General features: G+C 42.2%; 1 protein-coding gene across 2 annotated transcripts in view; it reads left to right on the forward strand.

Moving 5' to 3' along the window:
* Window positions 1–22,233, forward strand: part of LOC122774411 (low-density lipoprotein receptor class A domain-containing protein 4-like) — a 183,753-nt gene that overhangs the window by 80,852 nt on the left and 80,668 nt on the right. For both annotated transcript variants that reach the window (XM_044033653.1, XM_044033652.1), the window contains exon 4: window positions 10,944–11,084. In XM_044033653.1, coding sequence (XP_043889588.1) covers window positions 10,944–11,084 — 141 coding nt within the window. The remainder of the gene's footprint in view (window positions 1–10,943; window positions 11,085–22,233) is intronic.

Here is a 22,233-nt window from a genome sequence, read left to right on the forward strand (position 1 = left end):
CATTTTTAGAACACAAGGGAAATGTTAGGCATCGTTTGACGGGGACGCCGCGGACTGTTTACGCACGGGGAGCGACAGCAATCATCACATGAGCAAATCAACTTCTTACACAGTTGAAGTCGTGAAGTAACGCATCTCTGTGTGGATTCTCATTCATCGTTACCCAAAACACACAAGTAGTAGGAATAAAAGCCAGACCGGAATAGAAATCTGTCAAACTCTGATCCGTCACAGCCCATACGGAAAGAAATGTCATTCTGACTTCCTGTTTTGGTGTCTGATCCATGTTTTATTCCAAAGGAAAGTCACGGACGCGGAAGAGGAGGAAAATAAGACGGATAGAGGACAGTGAGGGGACGAGCAGACACATTTGTCCGTTTGTTAACTACGAAAGCTTCTTCTTCTTCTGCTTCTACTTCCGGAGAATTAAACAACACTGCACAAGTCAAAATAGTCCGTTCCGACTGAGCACTTGACACATGCATACGCACACCACAATTGGACAATTGAATTCCGTGTTCATGTAAGCGATGGAATAGTAAATTCCAACTGGAACAAATCTTTTTTGGAATGAAGACATTGAGTCGGTCGCAACTGGACTGGAAGAGAAACTCAGATGCAATCGACGTGTTTTGGAAAATGTCACAAACAAAGTTAATGTTGTGGCATTGTGGAGTTAAAAAAGCGAGAGAGAAATTGCCCAATCACAGGGCAGTTCACAGAGAGTCAGTTCCTGTTCTACAAAGCAGCCCTTACAGTATTACTGGCACCATATTGAGCTTTTATACCTAGAAGTTCACTGACAACAATTACTCCAATTACTATTTTGATAATCGATTCATCGGCTGAGGGTTTTTTCATTAGTAAAACAAATGTTCTGATTTTTCAGCACATTCTTAAATGTGAATATTTCCTGGTTTCTTTGCTCCATATAACAAAGAAATCATTAGAACGGAATCAATTTGGGATTAGTCAATTGTGAAAATAATAGGTAGTTGCAGCCCTACCTGCAACTAGCTATTGGTGCTCCATGCCTACATCAGCTTTATAGTAAAGAAACAGCTGATCAGTCTCTTATGATAAAGGAAACGAACTTTCAGTTTGTGAGAGGAGGAAAATGTAAAAAAAAAACCTCCGTCTTAGTACTGACATTACTGTCAGGGCTTCATCTCATGATAAAATGCCTCATTGTAATCAGCTCTCTCTCCACATAGAAAATCAATACTGGGAGTCTTGCGGCCTTTCTGGAGAGATGTAGAAACACACTGACTTTGGCACTAACACTGGAGGACATGGTGGGGACCATGTGTTCTTTAATGGCCCTACTTATTGCCTTCATCCAGTCTGTATGTGCTGTTTGTGAAGTGTGCCACGGCATACTACATCATCAGCTGCATCCTTTTTAATGCTTCACACTGTAGTGCTGCTAGTTCCCGCTCTGAGAGCAGCAGCTGCAGCAGAAGCAGCCCACTGTTTCTCATTTAGACACACACACACAACTTGTTTTTGTATCTTAGTGAGGACACATCAGAGACGTATTGCTTACCCTAACCTTAACCATCACAACCATGGCCTTGTAGCCCTTTATCCTCCACACGAGGGTCGCGGGGGGCATTGTGCCAATCTCATCTGACATAGGTGGGGTACATCCTGGACAGTTCGCCAGTCCATCACAGGGACTGTGTCCACTTTACCTAATGCCCAAATTGCATGTTTTTGGACTGAATTTTAAGAGCCAGGTTACTTTACAGGGAGCAAGGTAACCCCGCCACCACCTCCGCCTCGCTGAATGCATGCACGCTCCCACAGCAGGGGATGCAAATCCTATCGGGGATAACTACCTTGGCACGACGCTTGCGATGCCAGGCTTTTGAGAACATCTTTGTAACTCATTCCCAACCTAAAATAAAACTCAATCACACTATCTCTGTCCATCCCGAAGCTCCAGGCCTCTTCGCTCGCTTTACTTGTGCAGCTCTCCTGGTAATTCCTGACAATGTTATTAGTATTATTCATTTCGTGCTCACATTATACCTATTTCGTGGCTATGAATCATTTTTTACCATGTCATGTCTGGGGCTCCGTATTTTGGACCTCACAAAGGTATAAATACAAGAACACACACATGCTATGCTTCTTAGGAAACTACACTGACTTCCTTTCATTCTCACCTTAACCATAACCAGTTAGTGCCTAACCCTAACCTTAATCTAACCACAATTTACACCCTAAACGTAACCAGTTCTGCTTCATCAGGACCAGGTTTTAGTGTCTACTGATCCTAACAAGGTCAGTATAGATGCCAGAAAAAACAAGACTTTGGTCTGTAGTCTGTCACCGGAAAGTGACGACTGCGACACTTTGTTACATCACAGGCACAGTCGCACATCGCACACTCGCCAAAGTGCAGTTCATGCACACGTCTTTTGTCCAAGTTTTCCGCCGTTTCCTTTTTCCAGACCACAGGATGCTGTTTCACCCTGGTAGAGGAGACCGCATGGGTTTTTTTTTGTTGCTTCACAGATGATTCATGGGAAGCATCAGCTCTGCAGTGAATGAAGCAGCTGAAAGTCAATATCACACATCATGCAATTTTCCACGAGTGTCACAATACACACTTCGTACCACAGAATTCTGGTTTCAGTGTTATCGTCTTTGCTTTTCATCTCACGCTCCATTACTTAATAAGCCTGCCCCCGCATCATATCCTCATTATCACCTTCATCCTCAAAGCTCTGATCACCCACAGTCTTATCATCATCATCATCACCATCTCTGTTACTTCCCTTCCCTTTTCCTCCCTTTCTTCCTCTTCCTCTGTATTGTCACCACATACCATCTGTGCTGTTTTCTTTCTGCTCCTCTTCCTCCCTCTCCTCACGGCCTGGCTCTCGCCAACAAGGCTCACTGTTTACCTGCTTCCATGTCAACACAGACAGACAGACAGGCAGACAGACAGTGAGAGGGGAAGGGAACGTGCTCATACAAGTTATGACGTTTCGTTTTTTTTTTTTTCTTTTTACAGCTAAGTTTTGGTCCCAGCTGCTCAGTTTCTGTGTCCACTCAAGGCAGAGATGTGTGGTTGAATAAGATCAGATGTGCTGTCAGACAAACTCAAATATTACCACCCAAAGACATCAGCACTGGTTCAGTGCACCGAGGGCGTACGACCTGTGGCTGTCACGTGATGTCTTGAAACTGAACGAAAATAAAAATGTAGGTTTTAATTATTATTATTATTGGAGCTGGCAGAGGTGTTGAGAGATTGACATGTTAATATACAATATAATAAAGTATGCACATACACAGACATCCAGCTTCCATCAACTCTAGCTGCTGGGCAACAAACGTGTTCACACCAGTATAGTTGCTCCCAGAAAAAGTCTTTCTAACCGTCCAGGTGACATTTTTGGGTCCTTCCTTAGGCAAAGAGAAATGCAGCAGCGACCCATCATGTGCACCTGCACCTTGTCACATGACAGGTCAAGACTGACACATGAATGATTCTCCTATCTTCTTCTCTGCTTTCCATTCTTCTTTACACCCACCTCTCCTTCCCTAATCTCCTTCCCTTCCCCCTTCTTTCTCTCCTCTCTCCTTCCCCGACCGGTCGAGGCAGATAGTCATGCGCTCTGAGTCTGGTTGTGTCGGGAAGTGCTTGGTCATTGTGTTCCTGTTGGGTTTCTCTCTAATAACTGTAAGGTGATGATCGTGTAAAGTGCCTTGGGATAATGTAGGTTATGAATCGGCACCATACAAATAATATTTAATTTGATTGAATAATGCAAATGAAAGAAAATAAACAGAACTAATTGTATCACAAAAATCATCAAAAATACTGAAAACCAAGAAAAAATGGAAAAGCAAAAATAGTTATTGAACAAAAGTAACACCAGTGCACATGCACACTACAGTATACATAATGTACACTTTCACAGTGCAAAATTATAACAATAAAAAGTGAATCATTGTGATAATCTAACTAAAACAAGACTTTCAAAATGCATGTAAACAAAACTGAATTGGTCCTAAATCAAATTTTCAAATCAAGTTGGATTAACACCCAGATTTACTTTTGCGTGTTTATGTTCAGCTGGACCCAAACTGGCTTAGGTCTTAGCTCTGCAATTGGGAAAGAAAAAAGAATTTAGAAAATGCCAGCACACAGAAGGAGACAACAGCAGGAAAACAAGCCAAAATCCAGAGCCACGCACAATGTATTGTTTTAACCAAGATATGCTAATATGATGTGCACATTTCAAATGTTGCTGCCAATTTCATGTGTCAGCAATTAGTTTGGCAAGTATCTGTTGAGTCACTTTGAAATTCAGACAGAATGAAATGTGACTGATAATAAAACAATTAGTTTCTGTCAGCGTTAAATAAAAAAAAGCTTCAACTTCAGTGAAATATCAGGGCTCACAACTCTTTTTTGAAGCAAAATAAATGTATTTCTACTGAAGTGGCATAAATGTGTCTTATTTTGTACATTTAATACAGTTAACACCAGTCTTTTCGTCTTTGATTACATAAAGTGATAGTGCTTGGCAGCAGTGAAGGCTGGTACAATGAAGCGACTGCTGCTGCTGCTGCTGCTGCTGCGCTGCTAAGTTATCGCTGTTGCTGCAGTATGGTGATGCTGCAACTGTATGACCCTACAGAGGGCTTTTAATTTGATATAGGAAGTTTTTGATTACATAACTACACAAAGAAATAGTGGCAGCAAAGGGAATGCTGCTTGGCTGCAGTGCAGTGAAGTAGAATGAAGCGACCGCCGCCGCTGCTGCTCGGTTTTTGCTGTCGCTGCAATATTGTGATGTCACAACCACACATGTATGACTCTACTGAGGGCTTTTAATTTGATATAGGAAGTTCAGACACAAGGGTGTGGAGATGGGGAAGAGAAGGAAAGGTAGATTTAAGCAGCTATCTTAAGGTTTTATAGATTTTATAAAACCTAATTAATGAATTTTCACTCTGACATATGCACCACCTGGGTATTCGACAACAGAACCCACAAATCCCGGTGGACGACTGCAACATCAAAAATTGTCCATATGCTTTGTCAGCCTCTTTAGAACAGCATACAACTGTGTTCCAAGGACTGGGTTCACTTCATCAGACTGCTATCAACGTCTGATACTTCAGACAAAGTTTTAATAATCAAAACCCTGCTTCAACCCATTGCCTTTTTGTCATTTCAAAACAGCTACGGTGGCCTCCCCCATACTTGAAAACAGTGTTCCTCTTTCTAAGCTTCAACTTTTTCTTTTTATTTAAGGAAAGGAACAATGCATATTAATACACATTAAAATGTAAATATGCCAGGTTCTGTAGCCTGAGGCTTATTTCCGCCTGTAGCCTCTTGGCAGGTTGATGTTAAAAGGGGTAAAAATGGAAATACATTCAGGAGAAACAAAAACATAAGGACATGAGAGCTCACAGAAATACAAAAGTTACATAAAGGAGGAAATATACATACACACACATACATACTCGTATACATATACAGTACATACACATATAAAACAACTGTGTACATTGGATGGTAGAAAAGTGCTAATGTTGCACTCTGGTGGAAATGCATGTAAACCTATTGCACAAACCCCCTTATGCATCATTTCACAACTTTTTACATGTTGTTTAGATGATCTGTCACTGAAGGTGAGACACTGTTCCAAAAAGCACAACCTTTGAACGAGAGGACATTTTTAGAAAACCATGTCCGCTCACAGTCACCTCTGCCAGTGGCTCTGGTTACACGTGAAGTAGAGCAACTGCTAGTTTCTTTGTGTAATAAACTCAGTCAGCATTAAAAGCTCAAAACACAAGACAAGTACAAATAAAGGATTTATGAGTAAAGCATTTTAAAGCAATTATACAAACAGTCTCATGTGGCGTTTATTCAATTGCTGCCAGTAAATCCTCCTAAAAGTTACATACTGGGCTTTTCAGTGTCTATGCATTCAATGCTTAAAGGGAGTTGTGTTAGTTTGCAGGTGATTTAACCAAACTGTGGTTGTTACTTGTTAGCGTGTCAGTTAGAGTTGTGATGCACTTCACATCCTGTTTTTCTTTAATGTTCATTACCATGGCAACAGTCAAACTCACTCTTAAAGTTCGATGACAAAAATAGAAGTTCACAGAACAACATAAAAAAGTGCTTGGAAAAATCTTACCTTTATTTACCTGACTTTTATTTAAAAAATAACAGGTTTGTTTTTATGTGGGATGAAACAAACCTCTCATGGCACCTTTTAAATATGTTCAGCATGCAGATCAGTCCAGACGCGGCTGCAGGTACGACCAACAATACGCCAACAGCAACAGTCTCTGAAAGAACATCTGAATTGTGATTCAAAGGATTCAGGGTGCATTCACACTTTTATCAGTCAAACCCGAGTTCATTTGCTCGGTAAGTCCGGTTAGTTTGGGGAGGTGTGAAAGCGCAACCGAACTCTGATGTGCACCGCATTTGGTGCAGCTCCACGTTTTGCTCTTATGTGGCGGAAACAGAAGTTGCCCTGCATTAACCAACAGATGAGCGAGTTTTCCTGTTCATTGTTTGCCTCGTCTTCTCCTTCAGTAATTCTTGATGCAGCGCCGCTTCAGGCGAGGAGGGGAATACATTATTCAAAAGGTTCGGTTGATTGGGAACCAAGTCCCCAATCGTGCAGTGGAGTATTAGGTGTAAAAACGACCTTAAACATTAAGTGAATCTCTATCCTAGTCTACATGCTGATGTGTTTCCAGGCAGGACACTTAACGTTGCTGTGTAAGTGAATGGCAAACCTATTATGTAAAGCAGCTTTGAGTGGTCATCAAGACTAGAAAAGCGCAATATAAATACAGGCCATTTACCGTACAGGTTAACACACACACACACAGACACACACACAAATATCCCATTATTTCTGAGAGAAACAGTCAATTACAGTGAATCATGTATGAGGGGAAACTGCTATTTAAGTCAGATTACTTAAAGATCAGTCAGAGGAAGAGGATGCAATTGTTCAATCATGTGTGAGTCCACGGTAAATGTACATACAATACTTTATGTGCAATGATTTAGATTTTAAAAAAAACAACAACATTTTACTTTCATTAAAATGAGGGGCCGCAGTTATGGACTTTTTTATTTACAGCAGATTCACGAGTCAACTAAAATGCTCATTTCAGATCTATTAACAATTTCAAAGTGTATTTTACTTTGTCAATTTGTTTTTATTTATTACTATTATTGGGGTTTAACAGCAGTAAGAATGCATTTGTCTCTTAGATAAGAGCGTCTCCCTGTAATATATCTGTCTCCTGTGTACAGTTGGTTTTATTTACGGTGTCACATGTAGTTGACCTCCTCGTGTTTGATGGTGATCTTCAGAGTGCCTTTGTTTTTGTCGTACTCATTTCTTCATCCTTCAGATTTAAGTGTCTGCTGATCAGATCTTGGCAGAACCTCGTTGGATGTGGGTGCGGAGGCTGGGGCATCATTTATCTCGCCATTCAAGTCTGGCATTTTCAAATCACACTAATTAACCTGTGCGTCTGTGCCTGTGTTTGTGAAAAAGGTGGGGTCGGTGTAATTCACCGGGGCAGGACAGGTTTACTGTTGCCTTGCATTTTCTGACATTTTAAAGCTTTGCTTCAAATTTATGTGAAAGCAGGAGAACAGGAGCTGGATGCTGGACAGAGGAGGGGAGAAAACAGAAGAGGAGAGAGAAGTGGGACAGCAAGATGATTGCAGAGTAAAATCAAAGAGACAAAGTAAGAGGATGAATAGAGGGGAGAAAGAGAAGACAGGGCAGACAAGTTCAGAGAGTAATAAGAGAGTAACTGAGCTAGAGAGGGGAGGATAGACAGAAGATTATATGAGACTCAAAAAGGTGGCTAGACAGATGATCAGAGTGATAGAAGAGACAAAATGAAAGACAGAGTGAGGAGAGGAGAGGCTGGCCAATTTACTGAGGCTTCACTAATTGCCACTCAGAAGAAAGGGGAGAGGGCTCTCTCCAAAGAATGGTCATACTGGTCTGTTCTTTGAATCAGATCTCTTTTCCTGCCGCCCCACCCCCTTTTGCCTCCTCACTGCCACCCACTCTCGTCTAGACAAGAGCAGAACAAGCTGTTCTTGTTATGCCAGGAACTAGAGGGAAAAAGTGCAGTGTCACTTGGTCGCTCACTGCCAGAAATGTCGGGGCGAATCGGAAAGGACTCGCAGCAGGAGCAGACCTGCGATGTGTGTCCATGTTTATGCCGCGGTGTAAGTGCAGGTATGAGCCAACTGTGTTTGTTCGTGTTGATTAAACACAGCTGCATCGACCCCTCCCCAACCGGCCCTAATGGATTTCATTAAAATGTTTCCTTCCACTTTCCCCCGTGAAGGATTACTTTTTGCTTCCATCTTCCATCTGTTGCCTCGTCAAGGACAAAAGCTCCAAAAAGTGAACAAATTCCAACCAGAAGTGCGAAAAATCTCACTGAGACTTGATTACAGTGGTCAATTAGACCTGTGTAATCAATTTAAGTAATGAGTTTGGCGCACAGGAGTGAAACTGATTTGTTGCCATGGCAAAGGCATCATTCAGCTGAATATTTTAGTGGGTGTCTGTCTAAATCAGTCCAGTTTTGTGAGCCTCACGTACTCTCCATATGACTCATTAGCTAGACTCAACATTTGAAATTATTCTCGAAAGACAATTTAACACTTTCTGTATTTTCTTTTTTTTTATATGTATTGCTGCCTGGTGTCAGGTCTGTCGTGCCATTCTGGATCGTTCTGTGTTACTGAGCTTTAATCCTCTCGGCATCCAAACTAACACATTCGGCTGAGCTTGGTGCGCTGTGTCTGATTAGCTTATTTTCATTCTGTGGCCATCTTATTTAGAACACAGGAAATGAACACGACAGAAGAGATCAGATGTTGTCTTACATCTGGTTTAATCCTCTCGGACCTCTGGGTCAAAGATGAGCTGATGAGTCCCATTAATCCCACACACACACACACTTATTACTCTCTCTGCGCCACATGCACAGGGTTTCTACGGTTCAATTGTAGCCTGCACTCAGAGTAGGTGTGTAAAAAAAGTAACTGGAGACACCATCCATCTGCATTCACCTGCATGATGAGGAGGTTTACGCTACGTGGTTATGGCACTTTGCCAAGAAACGTAGCTAACGGGAAGATTGCCAAGAAGCAAACAAGGATGTGAAAACACATTTTTTTTTTAAATCCCTCTCTTAAAAAGATATCAATAATACTTGTTGGTGAATAACATGAATGTATTTGTGAGGTACCTGAAATGATGTAAGTGGATCTGGAACCACGAGGAACGTGCACTTAGTTATCTCATTTCCTGCAGGAGACAGGAAGTCACAACTTCCTATTTCACGTAGCTTTCAAGAGGAGCAAGACATTACAGATAACCACAAACATCTGACTCACATGCTTGTCCTGCTTGAACCCTTTGTTCGGGGCTCTCGTCCTTTCTCATCCTCGTGCTGATTGGATGACAGACTTTACATTTACGTTGAAGCATTTAGCAGACTTTCGCTTTTATCCAAAGCGACTTGCAAGAGAGGAATAATCTACATAGAAGTAGTCTTGGAAAGAAATCCACTCCATGGGGACAGTGGACTGATAGAGGGTGAGAGTGCAGAAGTGGATCCGAGTGCAGAAGGAGATCGTGCAGGGCAGCTACGACAGAAGATGCTCTTCTTGAAGATAGACAGGGACGCCTCTGTTCTGGTAGCACTCTGTAGGTCTTTGCACCAGCGTGGAACGACGCACGAAAAGTGTCTGAATTTGATGTGGACGGCTAAGGGTGGAGCTCAATGAACGCCGCCGCATCCTGGACCATCTGTAGCGGTTTCACAGCACAGGAGACCTGTTAGCAGGGCACTTTGCTGCAGTAAATAAAACACTCGACTTCACTTCTTCATTTTATCTATATAAAGAAGTGATATAGAAAAAAGTTTCTATACAAACGGCCATCGAAGGTGCGAGACACAAAGGGGTTGTATTTAATGTCTGAATTATGTGTAGGTGTGTTTAGGGTGTAGCATCGATTAAGCCAATCATAGTTCCGCTTGTCATTCCCGTTAAAAGGCACATTGCTTTTTTAAATGGTGAATGCGGGAAACTGGAGAAGTGACTGATTTTCTGCTGAGGAAATGGATAAATCCAAAAATGAATGATTTTCCGATGCTATCGTGTTGTTTGTACTTTTCCGGCAACAGTACTGCAGTTTACACATCGTCTCTTTCTACTTCAGGGTGAAAGACAAGGGACAGAATGCGAGTATTTTTAGTCCGAGTAAGAATAGTTTGATTTTACTCGGACTAACATGTTTACTTGACACTCAGAAAACCAAACTATTGTCTTAGTCTGACTAAAATCGGACTTTTAACATGCATGTAAACGCACTGACTGATCGTTGTCAGAGTATAGATACGTTACTTTAACTGAAGGATTTCAAACACAGCTGCTTTAAGCTTTTTTCACCACTGTTCGGGACAGTGGCACATCAAAGGAAAGACTAGAAAAAAAATACATTTATTCATTTGCTGGTTTGAACAGAAGACCATTTTCTGTGTCTGTTTCTGTTTGAACTCAGCCCAGAAACTGTGTTTTTACATTTGAGTTTCTGGGTAAAATGAAAAAGTGATAAGAAATAATTGTTTCACACGACCTTGCACATTCCAAGGCACAGTTAGGACTTCACATAACTGCAATATTTGAATATTGTGTTGTTGGTATACAGTAGTTTATCAATTCTTCTATGTTTGTGGGTGTTTTGTTTTTTTTCTTTTTTCATAACATCTCCTGTAAATGTGTTGTGATTATTCTCAATTGTGTGTGTTTCTTTTAAGGCTTTACTCAAGCTGAACATTTGGAATAGCTTTACCCACTTTTCTTCTCCTGTTGTCACCCTCCTCCTTCACAGAGTGCAAGTTCCACTGCACCAATGGGAATTGTTTGCGTCTGGGCTCGCTGATCTGCAACCAGCTGAATAACTGTGGGGATAACAGCGATGAGGAGAACTGCCCCGTGGTCACCCAGCACCCGCCGCCAGGCATCTTCAACTGTAAGTGCTGCAGGATAATGCTACACCTGTCACTCATGATGTCCCTCACACCACCAAACCACACAGGTTCCGTCCTCATCCCCTGTGATACAGATGGAGTTTTGACGTTTTGTGACGTGTAGGTTCTTAAAGTGATGATTTTGCACTCACTGTCAGAACATAACAAGTTTGAGTTCTTTAAGCGTCATCTCCGATCAACAGGAAAAAAAATAAAATATTTCAACCTAAGCAAAAATGATTTCAACCTAAGCTACATCTTTCTCAGACGTCACAGAAATGGGATAGAACTACACCACTGAGTTTTGAATGTTTTATTGTTTTATGTGTGTGTCTTTCCACGATAATGACTTCCTCGCGTCACATCAGTCCTCTGATTTCACGGCTACTTGCTAAAAAATAAATGATTTTTCAGAATATGAAATTAATAATAAATAAATAATGATGAAAATATTGATTCAAAAGGATTTTAATAATGGAGAGTTGAGTGTATTCTGCTTCTGCTCATTGAAATAGTCCTTCAGGTTCTTTTGTGCTGGAACTACATTTACAGCAACCAAGTAATGTCCAGTGGTGGAAGTAAATATTACATGATACACTGACTGACAGGCTGATACGGAGTTCGATATAGCCCCATTTCCACCAAGTGGTCCAGTTTGGTTCAGTTCTGTCATTTGTCGAGAAGGGCACCAAAATAACTAACCCGATGCGTGCCGTCTGTTTTTCACACTCTTCCCCTCGGGTACCAAGCAAAGTGGCGCGGCTCGTACAGGAAGCAGCTGGAGAACCATCGCTTTTGTGTGATGGTAGTGAAAAAACAACAGTGTCTGTCCGTGTAGCGTGCTGCCTTATCTCAAAACAAAGCTTGTCGTCTTCTTGTGATAAACAGCCTCATGCCATGAAGAAACAACACCAAATGCTGGGTGTCCTCTATTGTAGCTCTTTATTTGTCGCGTTCTCCTTCTTCTCCTTCTCCTCCTTCTCCTTCTTCTTCTTCTTCTTCCACAAAACTCTCTGAACTGAAATTGTGTCTGTTTTCAGTCGCCATGTATGCACATGCACCATACTCCTATATTCAATACACAAATATACCTACTCATTAATCAATTACATTTTTGATTTTTTCAGATTACAGTTCAGTGCTGGCGGCATGTGCGTGGAAGTATATCAGGGCCGTAAGTGAAACACTAGTAAGGCATAGAAACTGTCAAAGGGTTAGAATAGAATCATGTCTGAAAACAGACACGGGTAAATGACATGATTTTGCACGCTTCCATTCCCTTTCACTTTTTTGTTTAAATGCCTTTGCTGCTTTCATACGCACACTCTCCACCACTCATCACCCCACCAACCACCTCCTTCTACCTCTTGCTGAGCAGCACTGGCCAGGGACCGAGATGAGAGTGTTCCCTCGACTCATCACGATCAATGGAGAGAGAGAGAGAGAGAGAGAGAGATAAAGGGAGAGGGTGAAGGACACCAATGGGCTGTGATGGCTGCCTGCCAGGCCACTTTGATGTGCTGCAGCATTCTCTTTCAACAACTTTTAGGAGAAGAGAGAAAACTTTTTACAGCAGCAATTTCATCCTTGGCACAGTATGTGTGTGTGTGTGTGTGTGGTGGGCTCTTTACTTACTTCTCTCCTTCACTCCCCCACCTCCATACCTTTGCCTCGCAAACTTTGTTGTGTAGTAAATTCTCACTTTTTGTCTTCCCGTCTCAAAGTGTGAGTGTGTGTGTGTGTGTATATGAAATATTTACCTGTGTTCTTCAAATATTTAGCCGTCTGGAGTGAATGTTAATGTAAGTGTCTGCTGCTCGTGTTGTGAGAAAGCCGGATAATGATTCTAATTTTCTTAGCTGGTGCATATTTTCCGGTGATGCCTGAGAGACACAGAGAGAGGCAGCGATGGGTGGGTGGCAAGAGAAAAGCAAAATAAAAGGAGATATTACCCAAAAAAAAAAAAGAGTGGCAGGGGATTGCAAACAGTGCAGGCAGACTTCAGAAGAGGAGAGAGACACCACGGGGTGCTGGAAGTGAGACAGAGAGCCAAGCACAGAAATGAAAGTGGAAAAACACAGATAGCAAGAGTGAGTAAGACAGAGAGGGGGATGAGGTGGAGAAAGAGAGGCAGGGAGATGGAGAGGGACATAGAAAATGTTTTTGTGGTAATGGAGTTTGCCATCTTGTTGTAGCCGCTGGCTGTTGCTGTGGCAGTGGCAGACAGATGGATCATGAATACTGTCTAGACACACTGCAGCCCAATGCCCCGCATCTCACTCCCTGCACCTCCTCTCCTCTCCTCTCCTCTCCTCGCCTCTCGTCTCCTCTCCTCTATTACCTGTGATGGAACTGAGGGGATTTTATATTATAGTCATTTTGATATTGGGTTTTTTTTCTCAGCCGATATTTATCATGAAATATGCAGGCTCATCACGATGAAGCAAAGAAAGCATACTTATTATCTTCGCCAAGGAGGTTTTTATGTCAGCTTGTTGGTAGAGAGCAGAATTGTAGTGCATTTGCAGATTATGGGGCTGAATCCAGGATTTTTTTTTTTTCTTCACTCTCTTAACTATTTCTTATGAATGATGAATCATTGAATTGATCATTTCCTTTTCTGTATTTCTGCTCTTAGCAAGTCGACATGTGTGTAGGTTTGTTTGGCCTTGGTGTAGGTATGTGTTCTGAGTGCCGTTCTTGTCTGTATGTGTATCGTATGTTATGATATGGACGGTTGTTTTTTTTTAAAGACCTAAACAAGCTGATGAGTCAGCGTTGCTGATTCATCACTTGTTGCCTCCTCTTTGTCCCCTCACCTCGTGAGAAAACATTAACTTTTTTTTTTTTATGCTGTCTCATTTTCTCCACCACTAATATCCTCATAAATATACACCTAAACATATGGTTTTGGGTTTTTTTTTCTTGCTGAATTACAGGTGAATTCTCAATGATTGCTGACTGAAACATGCTGACTGTACTGTTCTCTGTAGGACTGCACAGAATAGGTTTTTTTCACTGTGGTGAGCTCGACAGTGATCGGACAAAAAGATGTCACTTCCACGGAAGCTCAGCTTCTCTGGGAGTCAATGGAGCAGTGGGTGGGCGCGTACACTGGACTTCTGCATGATGATTGGAGGAACTTTCTGAAAGGCGGAACCCATTTTTGATTGACAACGTTGCAGAAACATACACGACAGCAGAGCCTTTTCTGCCTCAGTCCTGTGTGGGTTTAACGAAGGAAGTCTGTAGACAAATAGCTGCTTGTTGTGTGTTATTTGCCCGGCGATATAGACCATTTTCATTCGTACATATACAGTATTAGAGAATTTCAGTTTTACATAATTATCTCAGTTCCTTGGTCGAGTTGTGCGTTTGCAGAGTTTATTTAAGAATTTTTGTCTAAATAACTGGGCCTGAAATGAGCCTCCCCTGTTTGTAAAGACATGGTAGAAGAACCTCGATGAACCTGATGGTCACGCTGGTTGAGCTTCAGAGATGCTGTGTAGAAATGGGAGAAACTTCCAGAGGGACGATCAATTCTAACTATCCAATCTGGTTTCCTTTAAACTCGATGATTAGAACTGAGTCCCGCTAAAGAAAAGCTTACCTCGTCGTTTTCAGTGGCTGTTGTATTTTGCTTTTATTGATACATCAACTTTTCCACCTCAGTCAAACCTACATTAAAGAGATTATGCATAAAACTAGTGGACAGAGTGGATATCCACTTGTTTTAAGCACATCATTCAAATGTTTGGCTCCAAGTCCATTGTGTGGTCGGGAGAACTAAGATGGCTGTGAGTCAAGACTGTCACATCTTTTAAAGCGGGAGGACTTCTGAGGTGGTCTTGATTAATTAACGTCTATCTCAAACACTATTTGACCCTGAAAGAACCTTTGAAGAAGAATGTGTGTTTCTTGCTACACGTTTCACTTGCGAGTCTTGGCTCTCTCTCCGTGTGAGGCTCCACTGAAGTGTGAGTTGGAGACAGGGAAGGAGCAGAGAGGACGGTTTGGGTCGATGGTCAACTCTAACTCAGCCATTGATCCCAGTCTGGTGTGAATAGCACTTTGATAGCACCTAGTAAGCCTTCAGAGTCTCTGATTGATTCTGTTTCTGCAGGAGATTCATAACTGTGAGCGGCTTGCTCTCCATTTTAGACTCAGCATGCCTTAGTGTTTGTGTACTACTGATAGCCTCAACCCCTTTTCCTGGTTAATATTAAAGTCTCTATTTTGAGACACACCTTTTCTAGGAAAGAATTTAAAAAATAATTGAAAGCTTTGTTGTGCTGTCAGTCTCTTTCTGGATGGAGGGAAGAATTCAACATGTTATAAAAGGAAAAAAGACATTTCAATTTCAGGGTAATGACAGGACAACAGCAGAGCACTGCTGCATCCACCTGTGCACAGCCTCTGCTGAATTACTAAATAATCTTGGTAACTTCTGAAGACACCGACTATAGACCATCTCTGCATCTTTAGCATCTTTAGCATCTTAACAGAAATAGTCTGGATTGTTAAAAACCCAGGGCACGACCATGAATATAGTCCATTGTCTTTGCTTTGATTGAAGCTGATACTATTTATCAAATCTCCTGATTATTAGATCCCGCCCTGTGGCCTCTCCTGGCCCAAAGCTGGCTACTAACACTGACAGGCATATCATCTCACCTAGCCCCGCAGAGAAAACATTTGCAAAGCATTTTTCATCCGTCCTCTATGATTCTTCTTCACCCGAGGCTCTACAGTTGTCTCTGTTTCCATTTCCTCCCTTCTTTCATCACTTAGCCTAATCTCACGGTTGAACAGCTCCGTGGTCATCTGTCTTTTTGTTTCCTTTTTGCTTTCATTTTTCTCATCTTCTCCCCCTCTCTCACCCCCCCCCTCCCTTTATCTATATCTATTTCATGCACTCTGCCTCATTCCCTTGCCTTTTTAATCTTTGTCTTGATTCAGTTTGGAGCCCGGAGCCCATGTAGGGTGACTTGCTGTGTAATTAGGACGTCGGTATGGTGGTGGTTCTCTCTGTGCAGCTGTTGTTGTTGCCCAGACTTGATCTCCACTGTGACTCAGAGGTCAATTAGGCAGCAAATGAAAGTAGCTGTAGGATGCTGCTAATTGAATGTGCAGTTGGGTTTATGCACGGGTGCTAAAGGGAGGGATGAGTAGATCATTGCTGTTGTTAGACAGTGGTGACACACATGGGAAATGTGCGTATTTATACACGCTGCTCTGAACTTCTGTTGCAGCCCTTCAGAATGTCTCACCTTTTTCACCCTCATCAGAGTGCTGGCAGTGGCTGTTTCCATTTAAGTGTAATTCATCAATGTGTTATTTGACTTTCCAGGAAAGTCAAATGTCCTTTGAAATTGTTGTCTAGTATTCTATCAGTTAAACACGGCGACGTATACACAGGTGCGATGTGCAGACATTTCCATTTTGCCAGACATTTTCTGATACATGCATTGAATCTTTTAGTCCCAAATAGAATGGGCAGCCATTTTGATAGGTCACACAAGTGAAATCATCAGTCCAGTCACCAACAGGATTTGGCATGTGTACTTCTCATTACCGTAACTCCTTGACCGTCTGTTATATCTAGAAAATTAAAAGAGTTATGGACTGGTGATCTGTCCAGAGAGTCACGCCGCCTTTCGCCCTATGTCAGCTGAGATTGGCACAGCACTCCCTGTGACTCTGATGTGCAGGATAAACAGAAAAAAGATACCGGAAAGCCGAGAAATACAGCTTTGCGCTCATATACTTGTCATTACCGCCGTCCAAACACAGACAAGATTCACTAGCGTGTCACGTGTTTGTGACGTTAGCTCCTCAGTACCATAACTCCTAAATGGTTGAGTAACTGCCAGATATGGTAAGTGAAAGGATGGAAGCACTCACTCGTCGAACATCTTTTGAAAATTCTACAGAATTTGAACTGAAGTTGAAATGCGTCTAATTTTTTTTTTCTGTAAACTTCCACCAGTTGTATAGTCTGCAGTTTCACAAACAGCATATTCCAATATTTCCTAGTGTTTACGAGTTACATCTCCATGTCAAAACTTTTATTGTGAATCATCAACTTTTCTTTTCGAGCATCAAACTATCAATAATGATCAATAATTCAGTGTGCCAACTGTGACACTTGCATCCTGCCCTCATTGTTTCAGCATGAAGTTCACTGAGATCACGTTCACATTGACGGAATGTGAACGTGGACGGACGGAAGAATAAAAGCGTGGAAAGCGCAAACATCTGTCACCTTTATTTTTCACTCTATTTGGAGAGCCTCTCTCTCCCTCCGTGTGTGTTCATTTAGATTCAGATTAGAGAAGCTGTCCAGTTGTTGTCCTCAGGCTTCAACTCCCACTGTCACAACACGAGAAACATCGCGTTGTGAAGTAGTAGATAAACACATTCATCAGGACCTCCCTCTCCGTTTCACTTCCCCTTTTCATCCTCGTCTTTCCATAATTCTCTTTTTTTAAATTTATCTCTCAGTCTCTCCCTTTGTCTTTCACCTCCTCTTCAAAAAAAAATTGGCAGGCAGCCTTTGAAGCCTGTTTTTTTTTTTTTTTCCAGCAGTGCTCAGGTCAGAGATGAGTGGCGTCTGGCTGTAAGTCTGCTGGGCCAATTAAAGCTGACAGGGGCTGCAGATGCTTGGAGGCCAATTCATGCTTTATGCATCCACCGTTCCACGGAGGTCAACTTTGTGTTTTGCATTATTCGCCCGTGTCCGCTTGCTGGAGAATGCACAAGCCCCACGTGGACATTCACGACACAGCGGCACAGATTTGACCACTTATTTTGGGACATTTTAGAGGAAGCAGAGGTTCCCTTGCTGCTCCAGGTACGACTCGAGATTAAGATGGAGACACTAGTGTTGCTTCAGTGACAGAGGTTACATACCGGAGCTTTAAGCCCCTTTCTTAACAACAACAACAACAACAACAACAACCTGGAGTCCTGTCCTTCCAAGTGGCCAACTCCAAACTACCTGTTGAGTTAGAAAGAACCGATCTGGCAGAGGTGGCTTTGTGATTGTTGACTTCTTTGTGAATATTCATGGCGGGGTTTAACATATGAGATGTGCTTGATTTATTTCACTTTGAGAGACTGGTCATTGTTAGAGGGCGGTAAAGTGTATTGGGGGGATTGAGTGCTCTCCAGAATATCTCCACAATGATGCACATTCCAGAATGCTGACTAAAAGGGGTGTTTCATGATGCTTGAATGTCATTTATTGTTGAGGATTTTTAAGATCATTCAAGGGCTTGGAGAGCATTTCATCAGCTTTAAGTGGAGTAAATACATGCATTAAAGGGCACTTCACTAGTTTCACACATGACGATTAAGACTGCTCTTTGTCTCTTTCCTTTTTTTTGTTCAGATGGGTATTTCGGCTCCACATGTCTGCCTGTGCTAACACACTTGAAACGTACACTGATATCATGCTCACTGGATGACGCGTGTTTATTTTAAAAGGCACAGTTTACAGGTCCTGTGTGTGACATTAAATAGAGTTTATTGGCAGAAATTGAAAATTCTACCCATACGTATGTTTGTGTGCGTGTATAATCACTTTAAAACGACAAGAGCTTTAGAATATGTAGTTTAGACAAGGGCCTTGCTTTATAGAGGCTGCGCCATGTTTCTACAGCAGCCTAAAAAGATGTGAGTTTTGCATTTATACCCGGTGCATATCACAATAAAGAAGAAATAGGGAATGAGAGAGGAAGTGGAAGAATGGAGTGGTGTTTTAATCATTTTTTGGTGTGCAAAGGCCTGTTTGGACGTGCTCCATTTGTTGCACTTTGCAGTCACAGAGTCTTACACACTGGACCTGTAAAAATAACACTTTAAAAACAACTTTGGAAATGGTCACATTAGAGCAGGGGTGTCAAACTCATTTTTGTTCGGGGGCCACATACAGCAAAATTTGATCTCAAGGGGGCCGGACCAGTAAAAAGAGCAAAATAAGAGAATAATAACCTATGAACAACAAGAACTCCTTTGTTTTTGTTTTACATTTAATGAAGGATAATTTTACAAAACATGAAATTTCTTGAGAAATATAAGTGCAATTTCAACAATATCATGCTTAAATGTACTATTTACACAGCACACTGGATCTATAAAGGCACAAACATTTAGTCATGGGTATCTGGAGCATTTGAAATTTTAACAAATTCATCCTGTGGGCCGGATTGGACCCTCTGGCGGGCCATTTCTGGCCCCCGGGCCGTATGTTTGACACCCCTGCATTAGAGGAACCAGATTAATCACGCACAAGTTGTCCTGACTGATATGAACCCAGTCGGGAAGCAAACACTGTTTGCAAATGTCTGTTTTCCATCCAGCTTTGAGATTTAGTCTGGTTGTTTTCAAACTAAAACAGGCCCAGAAGCATCTCTAAAGTTTTGTGGTTAAGAGCTAGAAAGCTCAGTAGTGAGGTGATACATTTTAAAACCATCTGGTGAGCATGAGCTAATTTACATTAAAATACACTTTTCTTTCGATGCATCATTATCAAAGTATATTAGTAATGCACTGTGTTGTATCCCCCATATTGCTTTCAAAGCTCTGAACACAAGCATGAATAACAGCCAGCAAACACTGAACTTTGTTTGATTTCCCTGTGTCTTTCCACCCCACAAGTCTTTAACAGATTGGTGCTGGGCGGTTGTGGAGGTTTTTGTTTTGCCTCCTACATGTGAAGCATCATGCAAAGACTTTCTGGTTTAATGTGACTGTGTAGGTATCAAGGTAGGTGAAATTTAAAAGTGGGAATCATTTGAGTCACACACGGAGCTGGAGGTGTGACTCAGCAGCAGCACAAACACAGCCCCGTACGTGGCGAACACAGCCCCGAGACGACGCTTGTCGCCAGCGTTTGCGTCTCAGCGTTATTTACATTCCGGCACTGATGTCGACTGCAGGAGCTCGTCTGCAGCGACCACTGTGAGAAAAAAACATGTGACGACACGTCACTGTCCGGCCGCCTCCTACCGAGTCGTTAGTATGCATGACAAGCACACTTCGGTGAGCAGGTCGAGGTTGGAGGTCAAGGGTGAGTGGAGCTAATGCTTTCATGCTCTTAATTCAGCTCCTCTCGGGTGTAATACCCGCCCGTCAATTTGTTTGAGCTGCGGATTTACATAATGAATTTATATTAGCCAGTGTTCTCCACATACTCTCTCCTTCACCCTCCCTTACCCCACCCAACTAGTGTTGCAATTACTCTCTCTCCCTCTCTCTCAACTCCCCCTCATTCTCTCCACCTCCCCACTCCAGTCCCCCTCATCCTCCTCTCATCAAGTTTACCAAGTGCTCAGAGATCAGAGTGTTTAAATGCAAACAAGCTTCATTCTCCATACTGACGCCACAGCCCAAGCATGCCTCACATACAGCAGAGCGAGCCCCGCTGAGAGGCTTCGACAACAGATGGATGGATGGAGATGATGGGGAGGAAGAAAGAGGGAGAGAGAGAGAGGGAGAGGTGGAAATGGAAAGGAGTGGGAATTCTTGGAAGTAATTTGTGAGGATAAAATAGGATGCAGCGACTAAAGTGTCGGGTGCCACCGGCCTTCCTGTCAGGAATGAGGTGATGAACAAGATACTGTTTAACATCTTTTCCGCCGCACAATTGTGTATTTTTAATTGATACATTCACCCGAGGGCAAGTACACAACCAGTAGTGGAATATTTTCTGGGCTTTCATTTTTAATAATTGCTGCTACTTTGCAGTTTGACCTCGTGTATTTAGTTTATGTGCGTGCTTTTCTTTCCATAAGGCCCTAAATAAAAGAAAAGGCATTTGAATCTTTTCAGTGTCACAAATCAAAGCAAGGAGAAGTGGAGAATGTCGGGATGTAGTTGAACAACAATGTACACTTTGAGCAATATTAACGGCGGAACCATTACATTACTTGAAGGTTATGTGTAGGGATGGGCGAAGAAAAAAAGGACCAGTTAATGCAGCTATTCAAGATTAAATTGAATTGAATTTGAAATGTGTTTTTTCTTTATTATCAATGATTGCATTGTTCTGTGTTGACCCCTGAGAAGTGATGAAGTTGAATGTGTCTCGTTAGCTGCTCCTCAACGCCCTGTGAGCCCTGCGTTATGTTTTCTTTGTTTTCTCGGAAATGGATAATTTCCTTCTGATAAAAATATGCCTGATGTGGAGACTTAATTTAAAGTCTGTCGCATAGAGACCTTGGTAAAGTTATTTCGAAGACAGCAGACCACTGCAATATCTGAAAGAGTCAATATGTGGAATAGCTTACTTGACACTTACTTCACAGTCAAGTACCATGTTGTATCTTGGCATAGTGTGTTGAGTGCCTTGTTTCTAATAAACTGTCAAGTGGAGGAGAGATGATACATTTGTGGGGGGTTTTCCCCCTGTGTGAATTATTGTTAGATAGCATTTGAATATTTGACAAATAATTCCCCCGAATAGCACTTGGAATGGCCATCCATATGTATAGAGAATATATTATGAGTTTATGGAGTGCCCAGAATGTGTTTATTTTAGTAACCTGTGGATGAAACTCAACAATCGAGTATTTTTCCAGTGAATCTGCCTACAGCAGCATTAAAAGCAGACAGAAATCATTAAGAATTGATGTTACATGTGAGCCAAGTTCTGCCACATGCCTTCTTTTGTCTCTGATCACTCTGTTTTAGAGTGTGGTCGTTCACCTCCTAACACACACACACACACACGACAGCCTCAGAGGCCCTTCGTCCCTGTTCATGTAAGAGAGCCACTGTAAAACCACATGATGCTCTTGATGGGTACGAGTGTGTTACAGTAGTTCACTGACACGTCTCGTCGCTATAGCGTCTTGTCTGTCTCCTCCCGCTATCCTTCCTCCTTATCTTCCTCCTTTTATTTCAGATCCTCCTGCCACAGAATGCATGCAAGGTAATGATGAGCTCCCCTCCTACTCTTGTCCTCCTTCTCCTCCTCCTCCTCCTCCTCCTCTCTTCATACTGAGTTTGATAGACTTGTCTTTCCTCCTCCTTCCTCCCTCTCCCTCACTCTATTTGGACCCAGTGTGTGTGCTCAGTAATGATGCAGCTGGGCCATTAAAAGCGGGGGGCTATTTGACAGCGCCCCATGTCTTTCATTCCCTACCA

This window comes from Solea senegalensis, linkage group LG9, assembly GCF_019176455.1.
Source record: "Solea senegalensis isolate Sse05_10M linkage group LG9, IFAPA_SoseM_1, whole genome shotgun sequence".
Classification (NCBI taxonomy): domain Eukaryota; kingdom Metazoa; phylum Chordata; class Actinopteri; order Pleuronectiformes; family Soleidae; genus Solea; species Solea senegalensis.